The sequence below is a fragment of the Colias eurytheme genome, chromosome 22 (genome assembly GCF_061535395.1).
Source record: "Colias eurytheme isolate Ceu_HAF_F1 chromosome 22, ilColEury1 Martin Lab GWU primary, whole genome shotgun sequence".
Classification (NCBI taxonomy): Eukaryota; Metazoa; Arthropoda; class Insecta; order Lepidoptera; family Pieridae; genus Colias; species Colias eurytheme.
In genome coordinates this window covers 6702814-6726548 of record NC_143001.1, presented here as the reverse complement: position 1 = coordinate 6726548, position 23735 = coordinate 6702814, and the positions used below count along the sequence as shown (strand labels likewise).

General features: G+C 32.2%; 2 protein-coding genes and 1 long non-coding RNA gene across 3 annotated transcripts in view; 2 read left to right on the top strand and 1 right to left on the bottom strand.

The window, feature by feature from the left end:
* Nucleotides 1-23735, top strand: part of mim (missing-in-metastasis) — a 142466-nt gene that overhangs the window by 55686 nt on the left and 63045 nt on the right. Inside the window, exons 2-3 of the mRNA XM_090114895.1 lie at nt 4348-4409; nt 4854-4927. Of these exons, the coding sequence (XP_089971021.1) occupies nt 4348-4409; nt 4854-4927 (136 nt within the window). The remainder of the gene's footprint in view (nt 1-4347; nt 4410-4853; nt 4928-23735) is intronic.
* Nucleotides 7751-16087, bottom strand: LOC149898747 (phenoloxidase-activating enzyme-like). Its single transcript, XM_090114923.1, has 6 exons — nt 15957-16087; nt 13559-13719; nt 12225-12465; nt 9653-9797; nt 8930-9126; nt 7751-8612 (listed from the first exon to the last, which is right to left on the bottom strand). Exons 1-6 carry the CDS (start codon nt 16012-16014, stop codon nt 8212-8214), a joined length of 1203 nt encoding a protein of 400 aa, XP_089971049.1. The 5' UTR covers nt 16015-16087; the 3' UTR covers nt 7751-8211.
* LOC149898746 (uncharacterized) lies at nt 19361-20681 on the top strand. Its single transcript, XR_016458014.1, has 3 exons — nt 19361-19697; nt 19824-19885; nt 19960-20681. It is a non-coding gene; the product is annotated as an uncharacterized LOC149898746 (long non-coding RNA).

The following is a 23735-nucleotide window of genomic DNA, read 5'->3' as shown; positions in this document are numbered from 1 at the left end:
TATACAGGTGAAATCGCGTAGTTCAGTTAACTGTTTATTATATGTATAGTTCATATGTTATTTATTCCGAGCTTTCTTACATGAGTACAAGGCTAACAGCCGAGTAAAGCCGTTCGTTTCTGCTAGTTCTGTACGAAATTGCTTTGTTTTTGTTTTGCTCGAGAATCCTTTAAGTTACTGAGTGGATATTTACATGTAAATTTCCACCCATTTTCTTCCCCTTCAGGCTTGATATTACGACAAAACGTTATTAACGAACATACTATGATTTTCCAAGCTTATATGTACACACATACAAACAATATAAAAATGAATCGCAAAATGTGTTGGTAAGCGCATAACTCGAGAACGGCTGAACCGATTTCGGTAATTGTTTTTTTATTATATTCCTTGAAGTACGAGGATGGTTCTTATGTAGAGAAAACGTAAACATGTACCACGGGCGAAGCCGGGGCGGACCGCTAGTTTTAAATAAGTATAAAATTCTCGTGTCGCAGCGTTTGAAGTTAAACGTTTTCGAAACTTGGCCAATTTTTGTGAAATTTTGTGTGTATAGATAGGTCTTAATCGAACAACATATAGTTTTCATACCCCTAAGTGATAAGAATAAGTAAGCATCGTTTGCCGGGACAGCCGAGGATTATAATATATTATTCCAAACTTCATCAAAATTCGTTTAGTAGGTACAGATTATCGAAAACGTAGTAGACAGACAGAGTTTCACGTGGTTTCGCTTTTAGTTAATCCGACTTTAGTAGCTGTTGATTAAAATATAATCGGCTTTATGGCTTACTCGATTCTCTAGTATCGATGAAAATGCGTACCTATGAGTTAAATTTTACGAGATATCCTACTAAGGGCCGATTTTGCAATGCTTGGATAAAACTTATTCGTCGAATAATGTATAAAACTACCATTTTAAAAACGTATTCTATTTGCCCGTATTTGACAGTTTACGTGACATTTTAATATTATCGTGTAATACTTTATTGGACGGATAATATTTATCCAAGCAATGAAAAATCGGCCCTAAAATTATTAAATGTAAAAATTTGTAAGGATGATTGTTAGTTATTCTTTTATTTATTTTGGGGGGCAGGTACCTCGCCTCGCGGCGGTGTTGTCTTATTTATTATTTTTTCAACCAGATTACTATGTAATATCAATATTAACATGTCGTTTCATTTGGCTCGGCAAGATTACTATGTTATATCAACATGTATCATATTTTTAGAAAACCTGTCAGTATGATTACAAAACAAGCAATATAAAGAAGGTAACAGGCTATATATAACACTGTATGTAGGCAAATGCACTTTGGCAGCATATATAACTCATATTGAGCTGAATCTGTCGGCGAGATCAAAGTTTGTTTATTAGTATGATTCCAGTTGAAATGAGGCTAACTTCTACGGTTATAAAGGCTTTGTCAGACAGGACGCGTACTTAGCGCGCGTCAGAGCGTTAAGTTGACGCCGCGATATGACGCTAAGATGTGTTGTACTACCATCGTAGAATACCGTCAAACAGAGCGCCGGCGCTAGCAGTACGCAACGCTCTGTCGCGGCGTTAGGACGCTTTAACGTCGGGTGTTGTATTTTTTTACAAATTTTATTTTAGCGTCGGAGTTAATAGGCGTAAAATAATAATAAAATACTGCATAATGACCGAAAATTTGATAGAATTGGTTAGAAAATATCCATGCTTATATAATACGAAGGATAGTTCATATAAACTATAAAGATATATCAATGAAGGCAAAATTGTGGGCACAAATCGGAGAAGAAATTAATGAAACTGGTAAGTAAAAAATTCTTCCGACTCCGGAGTTAATATCGCTGTACCTTGTTTTGTTCGTAAGTAATAATTATGTAAACAACATGCAGCTTTAATACTATCAATTGCTGTGTCCTAACGCGCGCTAAAGCGTTCTGTTTGACGAAGCCTCGCGCGACGTTAAAACAGGACGCTGTAGCGCTACTACGCAGCGCTAAAATACGCGTCCTATCTGACAAAGCCTTTAGTGATTTTATCGTGTTATAGGATTTATTATGTACAGAGTAGGATTTCATCATTGAGATAGGTACTAGATAAGCGCATTTTTTTAAGAAAAGAATATAAGAAGTAACAAGATCTTGCTTACATATTATAATAGGTACATTGAACATACCTACCTATTTTACCTAAACAAAAAATAAATTAACACCAACATGTATGGATGAATTCTTAATTTCTTAGTTAGAGAAATTATTTTTATAATGAATCACTCATTTGAATTTAGGACCGCAAAGCATTTGTGAATATTCATCATTTATCGACAAATCACAACTGAAAATCCATCCAGCCAAGGCATGTTAGATAAATATACATTCGAAATAAACATTCGAAAAATATAACCTTTCTTGCGCAGTCGGATCCTAACCCTATAAGACAGTCCATCAAGTTAATAACATCATGAGCCTAAACGCTTTATACCTTCGAAGCCTTATGAAGGGTCGCGACTCGGGACACCTTAGCAACTCGGTCAAGCGTGATCTAAGTAAATGTCACATGACGGATACGACACGATCTGTCGTGTCGTGTCGTAAGATGAAAGTGAGCTCTTATTTTTAAATGGGTAATTTAGAGATCTAATGTTTGCTGATTGAAAATTTAGTGTATTGCACTTGGTCTATGTTTCATAGTAGTTTATGTGATAACTACTTATAGCTACAAATCGGTTGTAAATTGAGAAAAGTAGATTATTTTAGAACAGAAAGGTTTAAGAATTTAAATATTTTTTTTTTACATAATGTAAATTCTTAAAATGGTACACAATCACATTTCTGAGCTTTTTAAGTATTTTCATAAATTCTGATAAAAATCGTATCGTACCCTGGCCGTATAAAAAATAATTTGAGACAGGTCGTTGAACCCGACGTGACGTTAAGGAAACGGTGGCATTTGGCTGACGAACAACCTACCTTGTTATAATACTGACCATGTGCAAATGTATTGGTGCTTTATGTATGTCGCAGCCAAATGTTTGAACCAGCCGTTTTATAAATTTTTATAAATTGCCTAGGATCTTTATTAAATGACCTTGTTTTATGAACTGTCTGGATCCGGATAGTCTATTTTACGTTTAATAAGCTCTTAAAGTAAATAATCATTATACAGCAATTTAATGAAACAGCTAACAATGGAGTTGGATCTATTTAACTACTTTCTATGGAAGAACCAAATCTAGGTAAACGAAATTTGGCGAACATTGCATAGCTTTCGCAATATGAAAGCACATAATTCGAATTATTTACCAACGTACCAGGTCCAGTTAAAAAGTACACACGTTTTGCATATTATATTTTTACCATTCGTAGAGGTCAGTAATTTTCTCGAGACGACGTTATAAGAACAATAAGGTCGTATAACGGGATCTCTAAGTGCATGACATTGCGTAGTTTTTCAAATTATTTGAATAGGAACAAATTAGGCGTAATGATTGAGGTTTTTGGATAACGTTTCTTTCTATGGTTATTGGTTGGTGAGATTTGCTTTGATATTGACATGTGTATGTATGGGCAATTAAAGTAATTCGGAATTTCCTGTTACTTCTGATTGTTTTTTTATGAATCGAAACAGGTTTTTATACCGAATTATAAAACGAGGTATTTTGTCCACACTGTATGTAGTATGTACGCTTTTTAAATATTTTATACGTGTCTTAAACACAGTTTTCCCTTTGTCTTTAGTAGGGTGGTCTCTATCTATGACCTACAAATTTAAATAAAAGTGAAAGCAATCGTCATATAATGCAAAGTCCGTTTTACAATACTGTAACCTAAGCTCTGTTATATGTGTTACAGAAAATAAATGTAACACAGAAAAGTCAGGGCTGTCCAAAATAAGTTTTTAAAATTTCACGGCGGCCGCGTCGTATTTGTGGAACCTTGAACGTCACAAATAACTCGGTTTCCGTTCGCTGTCGTGTCGGATGTGTTAGACAAATTGACACCGTCCGTGCGTGTGCTAAGAATTGTGTTAGGGCTGCGACGTAAAAGTTTTTTTTTGTAAAAAAATAATAATTTTGTTATTTAAGTGAGCTAATTTTGAAACACGAATGAAATTATGGGTCGTATGTAAAAAAAAAATACTTGTGAGGGTAATGCAATATATAGATAGGGGTTTAGATTAAAGAATAGTAAATAAATAATAATTGAGGAATGTTAAATACGGATTTAGTCGAGCGGGGTTATAAAGTTCACACAATATTAGAATTGGTTAATTATATCATAGCAAGAAAAGATCGTTAATGCTTTAAAATTTAAATGATAAAAAAAATAATGTTATTTTTAATGTTTGTTACAGAATAGCGCACCGATGTGGGAGGAGTTCATATCGAAAGCTACGAAACTACACTCGGCATTGAAGTAAGTTTATTTTATTTTTTCTTTTTTAATATAGGTTAAAAAATATGAATATATAAGCTGTGCCGCTTTTTCAACCGCGGGTACAAGAAAAATTTCTATATCTTTTGTCTTATAATTGTAGTGTATGTTCTGTTGTTTTCGCGTGAAAGAGTAACAAACATACAATATTATAATCGATATCACACACAATATTTATTAAATATGGTCATCTTGATATTAATAAGTTCTTTTTTCTAGAATATTAAAACAATATCTAAGATATTGTAAAAAATCTAAATTCGGACAAAACGATAGCAGTAGGTACCTAATTGCTATGAGAAAACTATCAGGCGCTTTTATATGGCGATGAACATTTTGTATTGTGCAATAGGTTTTTAATGGCAACAACGGCGAGCTCAAGTTATTTTTTATGTATTTAATAAAATTTATATATGTTTGTTTCAGGTCAGCGCTGGTCGCGATTGCCGCTTTTCTGGATGCCTTCCAGAAAATTGCTGATGCGGCAACCAATGCAAGAGGTATGTAGATTCTTATATATATATGTTTAGTTTGTATGTGTTAAATTCAACATTTGTATAAATATTGTAATTAAAATGTATCATAATCTGTCATAGATTAAGAAGACCAAAGACTATGTATGTATCTTCTCTTATATATAAAAATGAATCGCAAAATGTGTTGGTAAGCGCATAACTCGAGAACGGCTGAACCGATTTCGATAATTCTTTTTTTATTATATTCCTTGAAGTACGAGGATGGTTCTTATGTAGAGAAAACGTAAATATTATGTACCAAAAGCCGGGGCGGACCGCTAGTATTAAATAAATATTTTAATTACCTGTGATTGTCATTTAGGTACCTATAAAAAATTGTTTTAGATAGAGGTGGTCGTGACTATACATAAAACAATGTAAAATAGGGCTTTAAATTTCAATAACATAGGACAATAGGACAGTTAAGAAAGGATCCAATTTTTATGATTAAATAAGACAAGATTATATTTTAAAATTATTTTATTATTTACAATACAACAATCTTTTCTTACCTATATTATAAGTTAAAATCTTTTAGATGCACTTAAAATACCTCAACTTCTATATCACATAATTAAACTCCTATATGAATGTCTTATAAAATTACTCATATAAATTACACCTATTGTTGAAATAATATTTACAATTTATACTAAGGGTGTTTTTCCACCAATATTGGTGTATGTCTATGATATATAAAAAAGCTATACGTTACCCGCTCTCTATTTTGGCAAGAAAAACTCAGCTAAGTGCCCGAGTTTCACTTAGTCACGCACCATTCAGCGTCGTGGCCATGGGCGTAGCTAGCCATGGGCACAGGGTGGGGCAAAAAAAAACCGGCCAAGTGCGAGTCGGAGTCGCGCACCGAGGGCTCCGAATAAACCTACTTTTTATTATGTTGTAACTCTAAAATGTATGTTTTAGCAATTTTTCCTTTATCTGTGCTATAAGACATTGCTTTTAACCAAATTTCAAGACTCTGTGTTCACGGGAAGTACCTAGGTACAATGTAGGTTTTGATTCCCTTGCGAATGTTGAAATTTGCGATAATTTGCAGCATAATTTTATCTTTTGATTGCGTTGGCTTATAAGTTTGATTTTTTCACAGCTTTAAGAGACCGTAGACTTGAGTATTCGATATAAATTTCAGTTTTATAACTCTACGCGTTCCTGAGAAAAAGTGTGTTGACAGACAAACCGACAGGCAGACTTTGTTGTGCGTCTGTCTGTCTAAAAATACCTTTTTTTTCAAGAACACGTGGCGGTATCAAGCTGCAATAATAATGAATAAATCAAAACAAACAAAAGATACCTAGAGCCGTTTATGTTGCAAATTTCATCCCTATATTATATAGTTTATCTGTCTAATACAATAATATGATTCCTTGTTACCATAAAATATAGGTCTATGTAAATAGAAAAATAAACAATTTTAAATAACTCAGCAATTAAAGCAAAACCTTGCACTTCCGATTTCATATTTGTTTTAGGTTAATGATCACTTATTGACCATAAAAACACAAAATGCAGACAGATCCAGGTGGAGCTTTGCTCGCAATCTTATAGTTTTTGACCGATATCTCGAAAACTATCCACTTTAGAAAGTAAAATTTCGCATATTTTATACCATGTAAATTTTTTTGTAAAACTTACTATTTACGGTTTATGGCCTATTTGATGAACCGGTCGATCGTTAAATTATTAATGAATAAAATGCATGTATGTACATAGTTTTTAGGTCACTTAACTCTTTATTCTCTACAAGTTTTGTTTGAAATTTTTTCTAGTGCCCATATTTTTTGAGTTGTTCCACGTATAATGTAGAAATGCTGAGGCTCGGCGGGTGACGTGGCAGGCCAAAAGCTTTTTTACGGATGTAATAAAAACGAAGAAGAAATTTCCAATGCAAGTGGATTTTCACCGTTTCCGAAACGGCAAAATTTTTGATTTTTTTTTTACTTATACAAAATTTTTAATACATTTTTTTAAATATTTTCCTTTATTCTTGCATCCGAATATAAAATAACTACTCAATATTATTTAGAATATATACGAAATATATACTTACGAAACATACATAGGTACCTTGAAATTTACTATTTATTGCCAAACGTTAAATAACTCAAAAAGGATTAGAAAAAAAAGTTTCAAATAAAGTAATCTTAATAAATAGATAATGCATATGTATAATATATTAATGCCTTTGCATTTCATTGATAAATCCAATATTTAAAGAGTTACTTGCCAAAGATGATTAACCGGCTCATTAAATAGGCCATAAATCGTAAACAAGTTACGTAAGTTTTACATAAAGTTTACAAAGTATAAAAGGTGTAAAATTTTACTACCTACAAAAAATTCCCAATATTTAATGGATAGTTTCCGAGATATCGGCCAAAAACTTTTATGTAAGATTGCGAACGTAGCTCAACCTGGATCTGTCAGCATTTTGTGCTTTTATGGTCAGTAACTTATCCTAAAACAAAAGTGAAATTGGATGGGAAATTTAGTGCGAATTTGGCTAAATTAAAACAGCTTTGAATGGGGTAACAGTACTACACTACTTTTTCTGGCACCAAAAGTGGTTTAAATCATGTAACATAGATGCGCAAACTTTTTGTTTAGATAGCATTTTTTTTTTGTGTCGACTGACAACTTTCGAGTGAGAATTTTTTAACGGATATTAAGTTTTGTAGTCAGTACCTAGATAATTACGTTTTTTTAGATTTGGTTAGATACCTTCCAGATCAGAGCCAGGGTGGGGCAGGTGCCCCACCCTGCCCCACCGTGGCTACGCCCATGGTCGTGGCTGGACGTTCTTTTTATATTTTAATCGGCAGTTGTTATTACGAAGTACATGAGTGAGACATGTATTATGTCTCGTGCGTGAGAGTGAAAGAGAGAACAACTGTATTGGTGATAATGCGTTAGTAAGTAGGTATGTATTAATTACGCTGTTTTTTAGTGCAATGATGTTGGTGTATGCCGCGTCTACTAGTATAATAGGCCATTGGTGTATGTAGTATGTATAGCACCCTGACGTGGCATGTAGGTACTGGTTTCAGATAATACTATTGCTTGACATAATAAAAATACCTTTGAATTAAAATACATTAGTAAGAAGTCCTCGAAACGTCTGATTAATTTCTAATTACATAATACAAAACCTAATAGTCTTTTAATCACAAACGTGTAAAGAACTTTCTGTGATCTGTCATGTGTAAAACCTTAGCACAGCCAATCGATACCATAACATTCTCAACTCAATCTCAACTATTGGTACTGATTTCATTCATAATCCACGTCATATATTTATACACGTCGGTATGAACGGCCGGCTTGCCAGCAGTACCGCATTGAATTTGCCCAAAACTAAGTACACCTACAACGGTGTAGGTATTGTCGTCTTCATACATTAGTGGGCCGCCGGAGTCCCCGCCGCAGGAGTCCTTACCCTCTTCGCCGCCCGCGCAGATGATATTCTCCAAATTATACGTGTATATAGCATCGCATACATTCTTACGTGCGTAAGGTATCATCACGTAGGATTTGACGTCGCTAGTCGGACGTCGGTTTTCGGTCATACCCCAACCGGCGATGCTGAAGTTTGTCTGCCTCGTGAATTGTGATGTGAAGTCGGTTTTTGGTAAGCAGATGGGGCGGATGAATTCTGTAATGTTTTAATAAAGGTGGTAAATAAATAATGCGGTATGTGGTTGTTTCTTATTTTGCCATTATTTAAGTTGTTACAATTAAACGTTAACGTTTTAGCTTAATCAGTTAATGCATACAATCAATGTGAAGCTGGTTAAATTCAATGTAAATTAAGAGAAAAATAAAGATACTTCTTCTTTTTCTTAAGTGGCAACTCCCGATACTATAAACGATACTTATTAGCTCGTTTAACTGAACACCTGTGTATTCAATAAGTGGGGTCGAATCGGTCCAGATCATACAGTACCAGTACCTAAATCTCCTTAAACATACCATCATATCGAGCGCTGGCCGCCAACTTAACTAAGCCGATGTCGTGCAGCCTCGCTTCCCGATTGAACCCCTGGTGCGGTATAGACCGCTCCACCGGTATGACGGTTACGTTCACGGTCTCGAAACCGCCGCCGTCGGTCTCCACGGTGTCCGTGGGGAAGGTAGTGAGGTCGTATTCGCCGAGACGCGCGAACTTTCTGGAAGTTTCGACATTTATGAAGGTCTAGATTGATAAGAGTTGAATATAGTGGGATGATAGCATGTTTGTTGAAGAAAAACTGTTGTAATAGATAAATATTATAATCTATGGTGGTGGTAATATATGTGGTGTGCGCACAATGTAGCTTGCTGTAAATCATTATAATTATAATAAAGTATTCATATCAGTTTCACAAATCACAAGCATAGAACAAACTAGTAGGTACTTCAGTTAGGAATTATAATTTGCATAAGAACGTTTGAATGTTTGTTACTCTATCAAACTAAAACAGCTGAAACCTATAGAAATTTGGTACGGAGAAAGATAGCCTGGATTAGCACTCAGTACAACCACGGGGTCAAGCTTATTGTAGTTTTAATATACTTAAAACAAAATCTACCAGATAGTGGATAGCTTTCCCAAAACAAATATATGAAAATAACTTTTACTATTCACCACACAGTTATATTGTTAAGAACCTATTCATACAAATCAATTCTTTCTATTAATGAACAGCAACTTACGGTGGCCCTTGACGCGTTAAAAGGCAGTGGGCGGCTGTCAGCACGAATCTGGGGTGTATGATGCTTCCTCCGCAGTCGAGCCAGCCGCTATAGTACTCGAAGATGACGAGCCAGGGAAACTGGTCCACGTTAGCTGCCTGGCCGCCTGTAAAATAATTATAATTAAATAAAAAATTGGTTGTCAAGGTTGTCTGTAAAGTCGGTTTACTGACGATAGTTGAACGTGACAACGTCCGATTATGCTTCTTTGTCGCTCGTTCCGCGCTCTCGCTCGCACTTCAAGCCTTACATGGAACGCCTCAGAACGAGGTAACGCCGCATGAGTCATGTTTTTTCGTGCGTGCAGCCGGCTCTATCGAATTATAAGACGTTGTCACGTCAAACATCATTTATTGGCCTTCACAACTTAATACTATAAATGTAATGCAATAGTGTTTTCGTTATGAAGGACTAGTGTCTGAAATAGGTCTATGAAAGATCTGTAGTACAGATCACTAGGCCCGCTTTGACCTCGCGACCGGTGTATGTTTACTGGCTATTCAACTCGCTACTATTATAGCAAGAAGATAGTAAATGTCCAATGCACGAATTTCTGTAGAAACTATACTCTGTCCATTATGTTATTTGCTTTTTGACAGCTTCACGCCTATGTAGGATTGTATTGACTATGTTAAAATGTCATACAAATAATTATCGTACTTCATGGACAGGTCCCGCCCACTTAGTGATGTCTACACAGAATTTTTCAATGATGGGTCGATAGGTTATAATAATCGATAGAATTACTCTGTAAAATATATTCGATACAGAAAAACTCTTCTATTATGTTATATAATTTAAACGTAAAGACAACCAAATTGTAAGATAGAAACCAATAAATAATAAAATATTAGTTTAGTTTAGTTTTAACATACAATGCATAGATATGTGGTCTTATTATTACATATCTTATTAGTACGTTTACGTTGTAATTATTATTTACGTGCCTGATTCGATTTATGATAATATTTTGAATTTATAATTGAAATGGTATCACAATCGATAATCTTTTGAACATCACTTCTGGTATCACCCGTCGAGCTGTCAAAAAGCAATTCTTATAGTGGACAGACTATAGTGTAGCTGAAGTTTTGCATATAATAAAGGATATCACAACTGGCGTGACATAACTAAGAAACCTCGATTTCGACTTACGGCCGTTTTCAATAATCTATCTATCCATAATTCTAGTTACTACAGTTAGGCAAAACTATCCTTTTACGCTTACTTATTTTTCAATAACCTACCGACAGATAGCATTTCCTACCGAAGTTATCTATCTATCGCTGGGAGGACGGATAGTCTACTAGAGATAGGAACTCCCATACTAATCGATCTTACTTACATTTCATTAGAAGTTTTTTGTTACTCGCTGATAGGCGTAGCTAACTCTGGTAACGTCATTTGTTTATCTGTCAACATCGGCCGGTTACGCGGACAGATAGCCTTTCAAAAATAAGTAATTAAATAACTAGCTCTAAAATAATGGAATATTTTAGCAGTGATGATAGCGATATGGAATTATTTCAACCACAAGTTGTACGAGAAGCATCGTCTCATCTTTGGTCATTGGTGCCGCTTTATTAATAGTTGACTGTAAAAAAATAAATCTTTAAAAGTTTGAACGCATTTTGGAATGTGAAATATATCAGAAATGTAGATAGGTACTTACAGGATTCATTATAAATTCACTTTTCTATGATAATTACAAAACAAACATAAACAAACAATTGACGCGACAAAGCGAAGCGTGGCGTCACCACAGAGATATTGTTATGTCAAAACTGTCAAAACGTTTTATTTCATGACTGAATTTGTTACTTAAACAAAGAAAAAAAACAATTCAATGTATAATCACCTTCAAATCTATGAAAAAATATACATTTTAACTTTTATCAAATGTAATTATTATTTGTTTTTAGAATTAAACATTTGCGCAGCAAGGAACTAAACGTTTCAAGAGGGTAGAAGCTATCGTTAGATAAACACAGATAGATAGCACTTATCCTTGTTTGTGAAACGCAAACTAAGGATAGTTAAGATCTTACTGTTAACCGGGGATAGCGATCTATCTGTAATCGGAGATAGGTTATTGAAAACGGCCGTTAAGGATTGAGTAGATAGATATGTGATAAGTATGTTCTACTAATTGTGATATGATAGTTATTTTTAAATTACTGGCACCGATTTCAAATGAGTTAGAAGAGTTTACAATAAATTGCGGCTATGGTATATACATTACTAGCTTACCGCCCGCGACTTCGCCCGCTTTGTCTAAAACCTAATAAATTATATACTAAAACCTTCCTCTTAAATCACTCTATCTATTAAAAAAAACGAATCAAGATGTGTTGCGTAGTTTTAAAGATTTAAGCATACAAAGGGAAATAGGGACATAGGGATCTGTCCCTATGTCCCTATTTCCCTTAGAAAGCGACTTTGTTTTATACTATGTAGTGATAAGAGATAAATGCTACTTAAAGCGATTTATAGTTCTCGAGAATATGATCTGTGAATTCCAATTAAATCTTACCATATATCTTATTGCCGCTGCTCGCTTCCTTGCCACATGGTCCATCATAAGGCAAGGTTTTTAGATTTTGGAAGCGATTCTGGTTCTTCAAACCACCTTCAAGGGTGTCCACTTCTTTCGGTATTATCAGAACAGCAGGTTTAGGAGTTGGGTTCATTGTTGTGTGCACGTGTTCAGTTGTAGGTAGAAATATGGCATTGGCCTTGAACTTCCACCACTCAGATGGATGTGGACAGCATACCTGAAAATTTAGGTTCTGTTCAGTAATTTTTGCTTGTCTAGAAGCATTTGTTTATTGGGAAGGTATCGTGATGCAATGCTGCAAATGATTGTCATTGTTTATTCAGTTATTGAACATACCTATACTTGTTGTATATATTATGCATATATATAATAAATATTGAATATTATTATTTATATTTTCTTTTTTCCTAACGCCTTATTTTTTGCTCACCCACCTCCTTTTAACGCGTCTCTCTTTACATATTACTTACGGTGGCCTGGAAGAGATCGCTACTTAGCGATAAGGCCACCGTTTGTACACATTATTTTCCTCTTATCTGTACTTTATGTGTCTCTATTTCTTTTGTGTGTGCAATAAATAATATAAAAAAAAAGAAATACCTACCTATAATGTTAGTTGGCTTAGGTTATAGAGCTTTTGTAATGTTTTGTTTGATATGTAAAAACACAATATGAAATATACTATTTAAAGGAAAAGGAGACCCGTGTTTATGCCTCATAGTGTAATGATGGTTGAACGCATTAAGGGTTTCAATAGGAAGGAAAAAGAGGTACGAAATACATATATTTTATATTATGCGTGTCTTATTCATATCGTCAAATGATTTAGCTAATTTTCCTTGTATGACGTTATGCTACGTATGAGAGTCTAATATCTGAAACGGTATTCAGTTATTTAGTTTCAAGTTTGGAGGTTGAAATATTTTTCCTCAATGAGAAATTTTTACGGTATTTGTGTCTGGATAGTTACAGTACAATATGAGATCAATTGAAAGCGATTCGATATTTTTTTAAAGTTTAAATAAATTGCCAAATGTTACTTTCAACCGATGAAAGAATTTTCAAAATCGTTCAACAAAAAAGTCAAAAAGTCTTCCTCTTTAAAATGTGTAGACATATAACTATTTAAGTTATATATTCGATTTAACTCCGACCTGGTAAATCTCATTAAAAGCACATAAGAAGAAGCTTTCGTAGCTTTACACCGGTAAAATTTTAATTAGTTTTTGAAATAAATAAACCTACCTATTAATAATAGTTTTAATTAGGTAAATTAGGTTTTAACTAGAAATATAGGTAAAGTAACATACCTTAACAATAGGGCTAGAAGAACTGCCACACAACGACTGCTGTATATACCTCTTGTCATTTTCGCTCAAGTCGAAACGATTGTCCAGATCGTAGATGGGACGGCATCTGGATATCGGTATGCAAGCACCGGCCCCACCGTTTGGTACTTTGCATAATCTCCCTGGAATAATAGGAGGGTAGTTATAGAAATCTGAAGTTACTAGTCCTTTCCTTTTGTAGTGGAAGAATTATAGACTATATAGATACTTCTATTCACTTCCCAAACTCTTCAACCTATCTTATTTATAATGTAAAACTGAAGAGTTTGTTTGTTTGAACACGCTAATATCTGGACCGATGTAACCACAAGACCGATTAAAAAAAAATATTTCACCGTTGGAAATGTACGTAACAGCTGAAAATATGTACCACGAGCGAAGCCGAATTGCTGTCTTGTTACTTTAATGTATTTTGCGAATTGCGATGTGCATGTTTTTTACCATTACTCTAACAGTATTTTGTACGTTTTCCCTTTAGTAAATTTAAGCCTTGATAACTATAGTTTATATTATCTAAATTTGTATAAAACGTAGTGAGTACGTAAATAAAGGGAACTATATTTTCTATCACCAAAATTTATATTTGTCATCAAGTTGTATCACCTAATAAATAGATCTATCACCACGAAATATTTTCGTTCTCAGATAAACAAAAATTGTTCCCAGGTATGAATTATCAAATTAATGTTAATATATGTGTAAAATAAGAGATCGATAACCAATAAAATTATATTGCATTACATGAATATAAACTTCGTTCTTATAATAACAGTTTTGTTACTTAAATAATAGCTCTGTGCTCAGAATGGTAGATCTGTCACCAAATAAATTGATTATCGATCCCTGACTGCGACTCCTTTTTATTTGATATTTTGTCACCAATACAGTAGTAACATTTTATTTCGTTCAGATATTAAATTAATAGTATTCGTTACCAATTTAATACATCAATTTATAATTTTAATGAAAAAATGATCAAAGGGGCGGAGACAAATTGGCGCGACAAGCTGATTATTCAGTGGTTATTATTTTTAAGAATAAATATTGATTATTTTAACTTTAATTAAGTGTTTTATCTACTATTCTGCTAGCCATAAGCCAGCTATTTTAAACCAGCGCTGATTGTTCAGTGGTAATTATTTTAAACAATAAGTATTGATTATTTTGACTTTAATTGTTTTATTTACTACTCTGCTAAAATTTTTATTTTAATATAATTTATACTACCAGTGGAAATTTAGAACCTTGGGAGTCTAGTTAAGTAGCAGAATCTTTTGGATGAAACGATGATGACAACCCTAATTTTTTATTTGAACTTAATGCAATTTTCTAGTAACATAATAATTATGATTTATTGGTGATCTCTTTAATATAGTTTGCTTAAATACTTATTAGGACACACCTATTATAATACATACAAAAACATTTATTTGGTACTAGACCTTATATCTCAGGATTTTAGGTGATTTATTGTGGAACTGATTTTGCATTGTTTGGTGACTACATTTTGGTGACAGATCTACTATTTTGAGGACAAACCCTATTATTTAAGAAACACAAAACTAATTAAATTGGTGATAGCTTAAATGATACCCGTAAATAAATATGTTTTATTCATAATAAATAGCCACTGGTTACTAGTTTTCATTATTGTTTTTCAAACATCTACCCATAGCTTTTTTAGTAAACAAAGTTCTTTTGTTAAAAGCGAAGGTTTATTGGATCAAAAATAAATTTGGCAAGCCATTTTTATTAAATGCTTGTTTGATATTGTTATATTATAGGACATGTATATATTAAATCGTATGATTTAATGTATTTGCACTTGTAAAATTTACGAAACATTTGTGCGGTCAAGTTTTTTCTCATTTAATTTTGAATTATCGGTCCAGTAATTTTAGACCCTATCATTTCAAAACAAACACACAATCAAATTCCTATTTATATTATTAGTGTTGATTTGCTGAAATTTTTTAATACGTCAGAGATAAAAAAATTCAATATAACAGACACCAGCAGATACACTACTTCCTCTAGATAATAAAATAGATATTAATAATAATAAAGAAATAACTATTTTGATAATAATTCTTGAATTCTACACTATGATATAATAATAAAAATAAATGTTTATTTTTTTTGCATTTTCAAGTAAATTGATTGTATTTAATAATAATTATCATTAATTATTATAAATTGCATAATTTAGATTCCTATTTTTCCACAAAACAAAATTCATTAGTTTGTTTAAGTTCATCCAGTTTGTATGTTGTTATTTAAATGGTCAAAGCTTTTTGGTACATTACAATTTCACAAAGTAATCAAGAACAGTTTTTACAATTAATAAAATAAAACTCACCAGCCGTAACTATTCCGATACATAAAACTAAACAACACAAACAATGTATTTTCAACATTATACACTACTTAATAAATACAAGGAAAACAACCGTCTCGCTACAGACACGTTTGAGACTGGTTTTGTGTATCCTTCATATGGGGGTTTTTATATAATCTACATAATATAAGGCTGTACTACACACAAAGGTATCGCTCTGTGATCAATCGCTATGGGGAGGGGATATGAGTAATATTACTTGTCAGAGAGCCTATGAAAATATGGAAGATGAAAATCCATGGAATGCTGTCGTTTAAGAACCACAGGACAGTTCTTTCATTATTATGATATAAGATAATATGAAAGTGACATAATTTAGTAAGAGTTTGATTGAGTTTTCTGATGATTTGTGACATGATTTAGTTTTGTAAAGACAGAGTACAGAGTTTCTTTCCGGCTTCTCTCTGTAGAAACTGCCTTCCGAACCATTGGTAAATGATGAGTATGTTATGATGATTCAAAAGTGCTTCAAGAAGAAGTATTATGGAAGAAATAAATGTTTGAGTTACAAATCTTGCAAGCTAATAATATATGTACTATAAAGCTTAAATCTAGAATTATATAAATGTTAAGAATGTATCCACCAATTATAGGTAAGGACAATTCGTTTAACAGGTTCGGGATAGCGCTAAAGAAAGCCGCTTGTTATACTCACGTGAATGAATGTAGTTGAATGAAAATCGGTGCTGTGACGTTTTTTTTTACGTCACAGATGTTCACCGAGTGATTTCCCCTTTTGATGGCATCATGCTTCACAGACTACACACTTCAATGTGTATTTTTAAGTATTGTAGTAGTATTGTAGCATATAATAAGTATTGTATAAATTGTTTTTCATTATGTACGTGTGAGGCTATGTGTCATTAAATAAACGTTTTTTCTTTCTTTCTTCTTTCTTTCTAGTTGCTATGGGTGTTTGTTTACTCAAGATATTATGCTGCTAAATTAAATGTCATGTTAAATACATGATGTAGTTTGGTTAAGGGATACAATAGTATTTGGTTGGTTGTTTTCAATTGAGAAGATTGGTGGTAATGATTATTCAAAAGCGCTAAATGAAGTGTAGAATTAATATATGTTTGAGTATGATTTAATGATATATTTGATTCTTAGTTGAATAAATAGAGAATAATGTATGGATTTGAGAGTTTTTATCGAAGTTTTTAAAATAGTCTTTTGTGCTCTTTTTATCCGAGTTCTCTATTGCTTTGTGGGTTTTTTGATTAAACAAAAATTGCATCGGATTATTGTTAGTTCTAGTCAAATCATGCTTTAACTAGTAATATCTATATAATAAGTTATATACATTTTAAAAGCTCCTTTAAAAGGAGCTTAGTCATGTGTATAATTATTGTAATTTTAAATATTGAATACGTGAATATAGATTTGTAATGACCGGTGTAATCAATGCAACGAGAGTAATAATTTTAATCACTACATAGTATAAAACAAAGTCGCTTTCTCTGTCCCTATGTCCCTTTGTATGCTTAAATCTTTAAAACTAAGCAATGGATTTTTATACGTTTTCTTAAAAGATAGTGGTTCTCGAGGAAGGTTTTACTGTACCTATAATTTATTAGGTTTTAAACAAAACGGGCGAAGCCGCGGGCGGAAGAATTATACAATATTTATATATATGCTAATATAAGAAACCTAATTGTAAATTATTCTACACTATAAGTTGTGGTACATATTAATGTCCGTGTCTATGGGATTCCCGTGGAACAAAAATTAAACCCAATTGACAATAATAATTATTGCTATTTATATTACCTAACTGTTTTGATTAAAGCTTCGGGATCGTCATTTACTCTAATTGTAAGGAGGAAAGATTTTAATTTTTGTATGTTCGTATGGTAATAGATATGAAATTGATACATAATGTCTATACTTTTAAATTCAAATGTGGTTTACAAGTTATTACAATAAGAAAAGTACAGCACATTCGCCAGTTACACTGGCATGCAAACATAGTTTTACAGCTCCGCATAATCAGGAAAAAAAATATATTATATAAACATTAATTATTATAGTTTAGTATAAGTATCTATTAATTATTATACATGTCAATATTTACATTTATCATCCAAAAAGTCCCTTGCATATTAAAATTTTTTACTTAAAAGCCACATATAATGAAGTGGTTAACCACAAGTAAATATCATATATTTTACATTTTAATACCATTTATGGAAACAGATAGATATATATGTTTCATAAAAGGCTAACGCGACAAATTACTGTTTATTTCCTTAATGTTATTTACCTGCCTACAAATTATTTCAAATATGTATGTATGTATAATAACTACTAAACAATAGCGCTAATATTGACTTAAAAATATTAAGATTGACTACTTACTCTACTAATTATGTTATGCCAATCCAAAGGTGCTTCTAGAAGAAGTCTAATTGAATAAATAAATGTTTGTTTGAGTTTGAGTTCGCTTGAGCATGATTTGAACATTTTGTTTAATAGTTCAAGGGGTTGATTCATAAATGGTTGTTTTCTTTGTTGTAAAACCTATTCGATGAAAAACTTGACGTGTTATTTTTCTTTAAAACCCGGTTAAATGTTAATCATAATAATTAAGGTGCAGTCCCGTGCTTGGTCATTTTTGCAAGCTTGTGTCATTGTCTGTAGGTACCTACATAATATTATAGCTGCAGAGTCTGTTTGTATGTTTGGTTGAAAGCTCTAATCTCAGGAATTATTGGTTCGAATTATATTTTGTGTGATGATAGTCGATAAAAGGCTTTTAATGGGCAACGAAAAATTTTGCAAAAACGAAAAATAAACATCTCTGACAGGTACCGTTGCATTCATTGTATAAATTGTAATTTGCCTACTATACCTACTTGCTTCAAATAAATGCGGGTGAAACCGCGAGGCACAGATAGATAAGATATTTATCCCTACAAATGCGTTTGCGATGGTAGTATATGATGACGTTCGAAGGAAAAATAATGTAAATTGTGCAATATTCATATAATATATTATCGGTATGTTACAGGAAAATACGTAATAGATCTGGACATTTACGTAATTTACGTTTGTGCGTAGGTTAGGTACCGTTATTTATCACAAACTGATTTCTCATGACGATGCTTAAAAAAGTATTTAAGGTGATGAATTAATTTTTCTAACATTTACGGCCCTTTTCAAACCTTCGTAATTTTTATATTATTAAAGTTGTCGTGATGAAAATTCTTGACAAGAAAGTTCAATAGTAACACAATACGTCTAAGTACCGTTTTAGAAACATGATTCCATGATATTTTCTCGATAGAAAAAAAATACAAAGTCATCATTGTTATTTTTTTTTAATCTCTGGCATCTTCAAAATAACAAACGTAAAGTTACGACTTTTTGGATATTAACTATAAAATATACAACCTATACGTCTACCGTGTTAGAATTTTGAAATATGCGATGGTTTTGAAATAAACAAGAAATACTTGAAATTAGCGCGCGACCAGCCAATATAGCGAGAGCCGCCCTGTACCTTCCTACCCCGATCGCTGCACGAGTCATTCCCGCTACAGCCGTCACACGGGGAACTTGTGTCGCTCGCGCAATCGTAAAAAAGGGTGACAACACGATAAGACAAAATGAGACAAATGGAGACAATAAAGAAAATAAGAAGAAGAAACATAAAGGTTGGAGGAAAAAGAATGCTTACAATTGGAACAAATTAATGAAGTAAGTTGGATTTATTTTAAATTTGATGATAATTGTATTATAGACGATGTTTGATATGTACCCCTGTTTTAAGTACATAACGAATGTGTAAGATTTTTTCATTTATAGCATAAATAATCTGTTCAGAAATCCGGAATCCAGAAGGAAAATAACCCCACTGATTGTTCACAATGTGAATCCACTCCTTCGTAAGTACCTTTATTCAGTCAAAAATGTATGTTATCAAAGCTCTACTGGTTTTATCGCATGATTCCATTTTTAGCAAAAAGCAACAAAGTGCAAAGAAATAAAAAATCATGGTGAACTTAGTGGAAGTATGGCGGACATAATATGGAACAGGAGCTCATTGGAGTAGTATAATATTTAAAAAAAATACGAAATAATTTCAAGAATTACATTTCTTAGAAGGTGGTAGATAAGTATGTTGTATAAAGAATTTGATGTTGATATTTATTTCATTTATACTTACTACACCTGTGCGGGAAATTGCTTAGTAATAAAACAGGTTTATATTCATATTTACATAGTAATGTGAGTTTTCATTTCGAAAAATTTTGTGTAAGTATATTAAATTGAGTTCCTGGGTGATCTGGAAACACAATTGGGCCCGGAAGATGGCGCTGCAGTCACTCCTCCTAATGACATGAACCGATTTGGATGAATATTTGTGTGCACATTTCATTTTTGTGGGATGATTGGTTGATTCGCTTTCACATTAGCTAATATTATGTATTTTTGTTGTTAGAAAGTAAATTTAATTTAATGTTTATATAATACATTATTATTGATATAAATAAGCCAGTGTTCATCTCACATTGCTGTACCTGCCTACCTACCCTACCAGGGCCTAACTTTGTTCTGGCTATTTTATTTTGATTATTTGTAATGAATAATTACAATTATAATAGAGTGCAAAAAATAAATACATGCGTCAATATATTTTGTGTTTTTTTTAAACAATTTTTTTATTTAAAAAAATATCATTCCAACCGCGGCTTTGCCCGCGTGGAATTAGATTATATCTTGAATCCTGTCTTATCCCACAGAAGTGTTCAGTTCGGATAAAAAGTATCCTATGTGTAAATCCAGGCAATTAACTATATTTTATCAAAATTGGTAATGTAGTATTGACGTGATTAAGTAACAACTAACAAAAAAATATACAAATTAACATCCAAAGTTTCGCATCAGTTTTACTGTATTAGTGATATCTTCCACTCTTGACTTTGACTGAGAAGAATTAGGGTTTATAACTTCTTTCAGAAATATTACCTTTCATTTCTGGGCATGACGTAATATCTACGTCAGCATCAAATTCTATCTAAATCCATTCAGTAAGTAGTCCGCGTTATTGAGTACCATTTCATTTTTTCAGAGTAACAATATTTTTTGTTATTTTAAAGATTATTTATAACCTGTATTATTTTGTAATAAAGTAAACATTACGAAATAATAATAATTATTAATAATGTCTAAGTAGTTGTTAAAAAGAAGATTATTTGTTTATAAGCAAGAAAATAAAACCAATAAATCAACAATTAAATATATGTATAAGAATATTATAACTGTATGACGACTCCATACATGTTTGTCCCGAGTCGGCCAGCGGCAGCGCGGCGAGTTTGCAAGAATGACTTCGCGCACACCCGCGTTCGCGATAGCGAGCTATTAGACTCCGCCCGCCAAGCAGTAGATTTTTTTTTGTGTATCGTCTTAATACTTAATCCTCATCAACACTATTTATTTATTCGTGTTAAGAAATCTATAATAATAATATTATAAAGCTGAAAAGTATTTTGTTTGTTTGATTGAACGCGCTAATCTCAGGAACTACTGGTCCGATTTGAAAAATTCTTTTGGTGTTAGATAGCCCATTTATCGAGGAAGGCTAAACATCATCATGCTTAGACCAACAGGAGCAGAGCCACGCGGGTAAAACCGCGGGGCGCAGCTAGTATTCGTATAAAATTCACACTGTAAGCGTAGGTTTGTGTATTATATTATGTATAAAGTCAAGTTTTGAATAGTTAGCTCAAAGTTCATATACCTTTAAAAAAAAACATAATACATATATATAATATTCAATGCTATAAACAGTAGAATTTACAATGAAAATGCGTGACCACAGTAGTTCATTGTAAGCTTTGCGGTTAGTGATAGCAATAAATTTTATTAATTGTTTGGAAATTAAACACTAAACGGATTTTAAACGTGATTTATTCATGCATTATTTATCCCGATGTTTTAGATAGTTTCACAACTTCTAGATAAGTTCTGTTTGACTTATAATTAGATATGTTCTTAAGGGTCGATTTTTCAATTCTTGGATAAAACTTATCCGTCCAATAAATTATAACACTATAATATTAAAATGTCACGTAAACTTACAAATACGGGCAATAAGAATACGTTTTTAAAATGGTAGTTTTATACATTATTCGAGGCCCTAAAATGAATAATAATGTAAGGAAACATGCGAGTGTAAAAATATAAGCCATATGTAATTTTAAGGGGACTTTTCAGTAAGTTGTGGAAGTTTTAATTTAAATATGAGGTTGATCTTTAGTCAGGACATCAAGATAGTATTTTTTTTATTAAGTAAGTATATAAAATTTGGAATAATTTTGTGAAACCAAATGATGTATTTCTTGAATATTGTTTTTGCTGAATAAGCTGTTTTTTGGAGTTAATAAAAATAAAACATTCTTCTATTATTTGTATCTATTTATTTATTTTTTATAAATATTGAGAAACTTAATTCTAACAAATTAAAAATCACAGAAATACAATTGAACGTCTCATAATCTCAAAATTAATTTCAATTAATATAAGATAAATTACATTAAATTCTTGTTATAATTAAATTAATTAAGTTTCTGTCTAAGTAGGTAGTCTTACTTTTTATTATGAAAGATTCAGAATAATTGAACAAATGTTTAATTTAGTTTCAAAAATATTCAAAATTCACAACGTACGGTTAGCATCGAATTACAATAACATAAAAAATAGATTTTTAGTTTTTACATTTAAAAAATGGCTTTTATGGCCCTTGGATGAGACTGGTCAATTGTCCCTTTTTGCTTGAAGTAAATATAGTAAGTAAGTAAATTTATTCCTTACATTAACATTTAACATCAAACGAACATAGAGCTAGAGCATTATTTCGTGTTCTTTTAGTGTAAACGAAAACTCGTATTCAGTGTTGTTCAGTATTAGAACATTGTATAGAATCTTTTCGAATGCACTAAGAACAACGAAAGAATGCTCTACGCCTGTTTACACTAAAAGAATTTGACATAGTGGGGTTAGAATGAGCATTCGCTCGGTTAATGTGAATATAACTCGGTTAACATGTAGAATAAATCAAGCAAAAAATAGTGTGATATTTATGACTATTATATAATAAAATACCGGATAACTTTAAGGATCTCCCAGTAAATATATTTAAGAAGAAACTGACGAAATGGTTAATGGAGAAACAATTTTATGATATTCAAGAACTTATTACATTGCGGAATCTGTGACAAGGAAGAATTAGTGACGTTTAACAATAGTGATTAGTGACGCGAAGAATTTGTGTAGTGTTGGTGTAGTGTAATTTAACTTATTTCCATTTAAATATTTGCACACCCAGAAAGTGGGTAGAATGTATTAGCGCGTTAACATTGTAATAACACCTTTTTTGTAACTACATTCTTGTAAATAAATGAAATTTGAATTTGAATTTGAATTTGAATTAATGTAAATGCACCGTAATATATAATTTACACATTTAATTTTTATAACGGCCTAACTAAAACATAGGCAAAAATTAAACAATTAAATTTTATAACATGTTCTTTGTTAAAGTTTTCATTCTAATTGGGCTTAATGTTATGAAGTAGACAGTTTAAAAATAAACATGTTTAATTTTATTTGTACGTGATATTGTATGAAGATACAATGATTAGTACCTCTTCTATCAAAAAAAAGTATTGAATCAGAGAAATAATTCTCTGATAAAAATACTTAATTTGATATAAGCAACTATATGACTTG

What these genes read in the sequence shown, in the direction of transcription:
- LOC149898747 (XM_090114923.1), bottom strand. Translation starts at nt 16,014, where the DNA reads ATGTTGAAAATACATTGTTTGTGTTGTTTAGTTTTATGTATCGGAATA. An exon ending in TATCGGAATAGTTACGGCTG is followed by an intron (nt 13,720 to 15,956) that starts GTGAGTTTTATT and finishes CTATTATTCCAG; the next exon opens with GGAGATTATGCAAAGTACCA. An exon ending in TTAACGCGTCAAGGGCCACC is followed by an intron (nt 9,127 to 9,652) that starts GTAAGTTGCTGT and finishes CGAAACTTCCAG; the next exon opens with AAAGTTCGCGCGTCTCGGCG.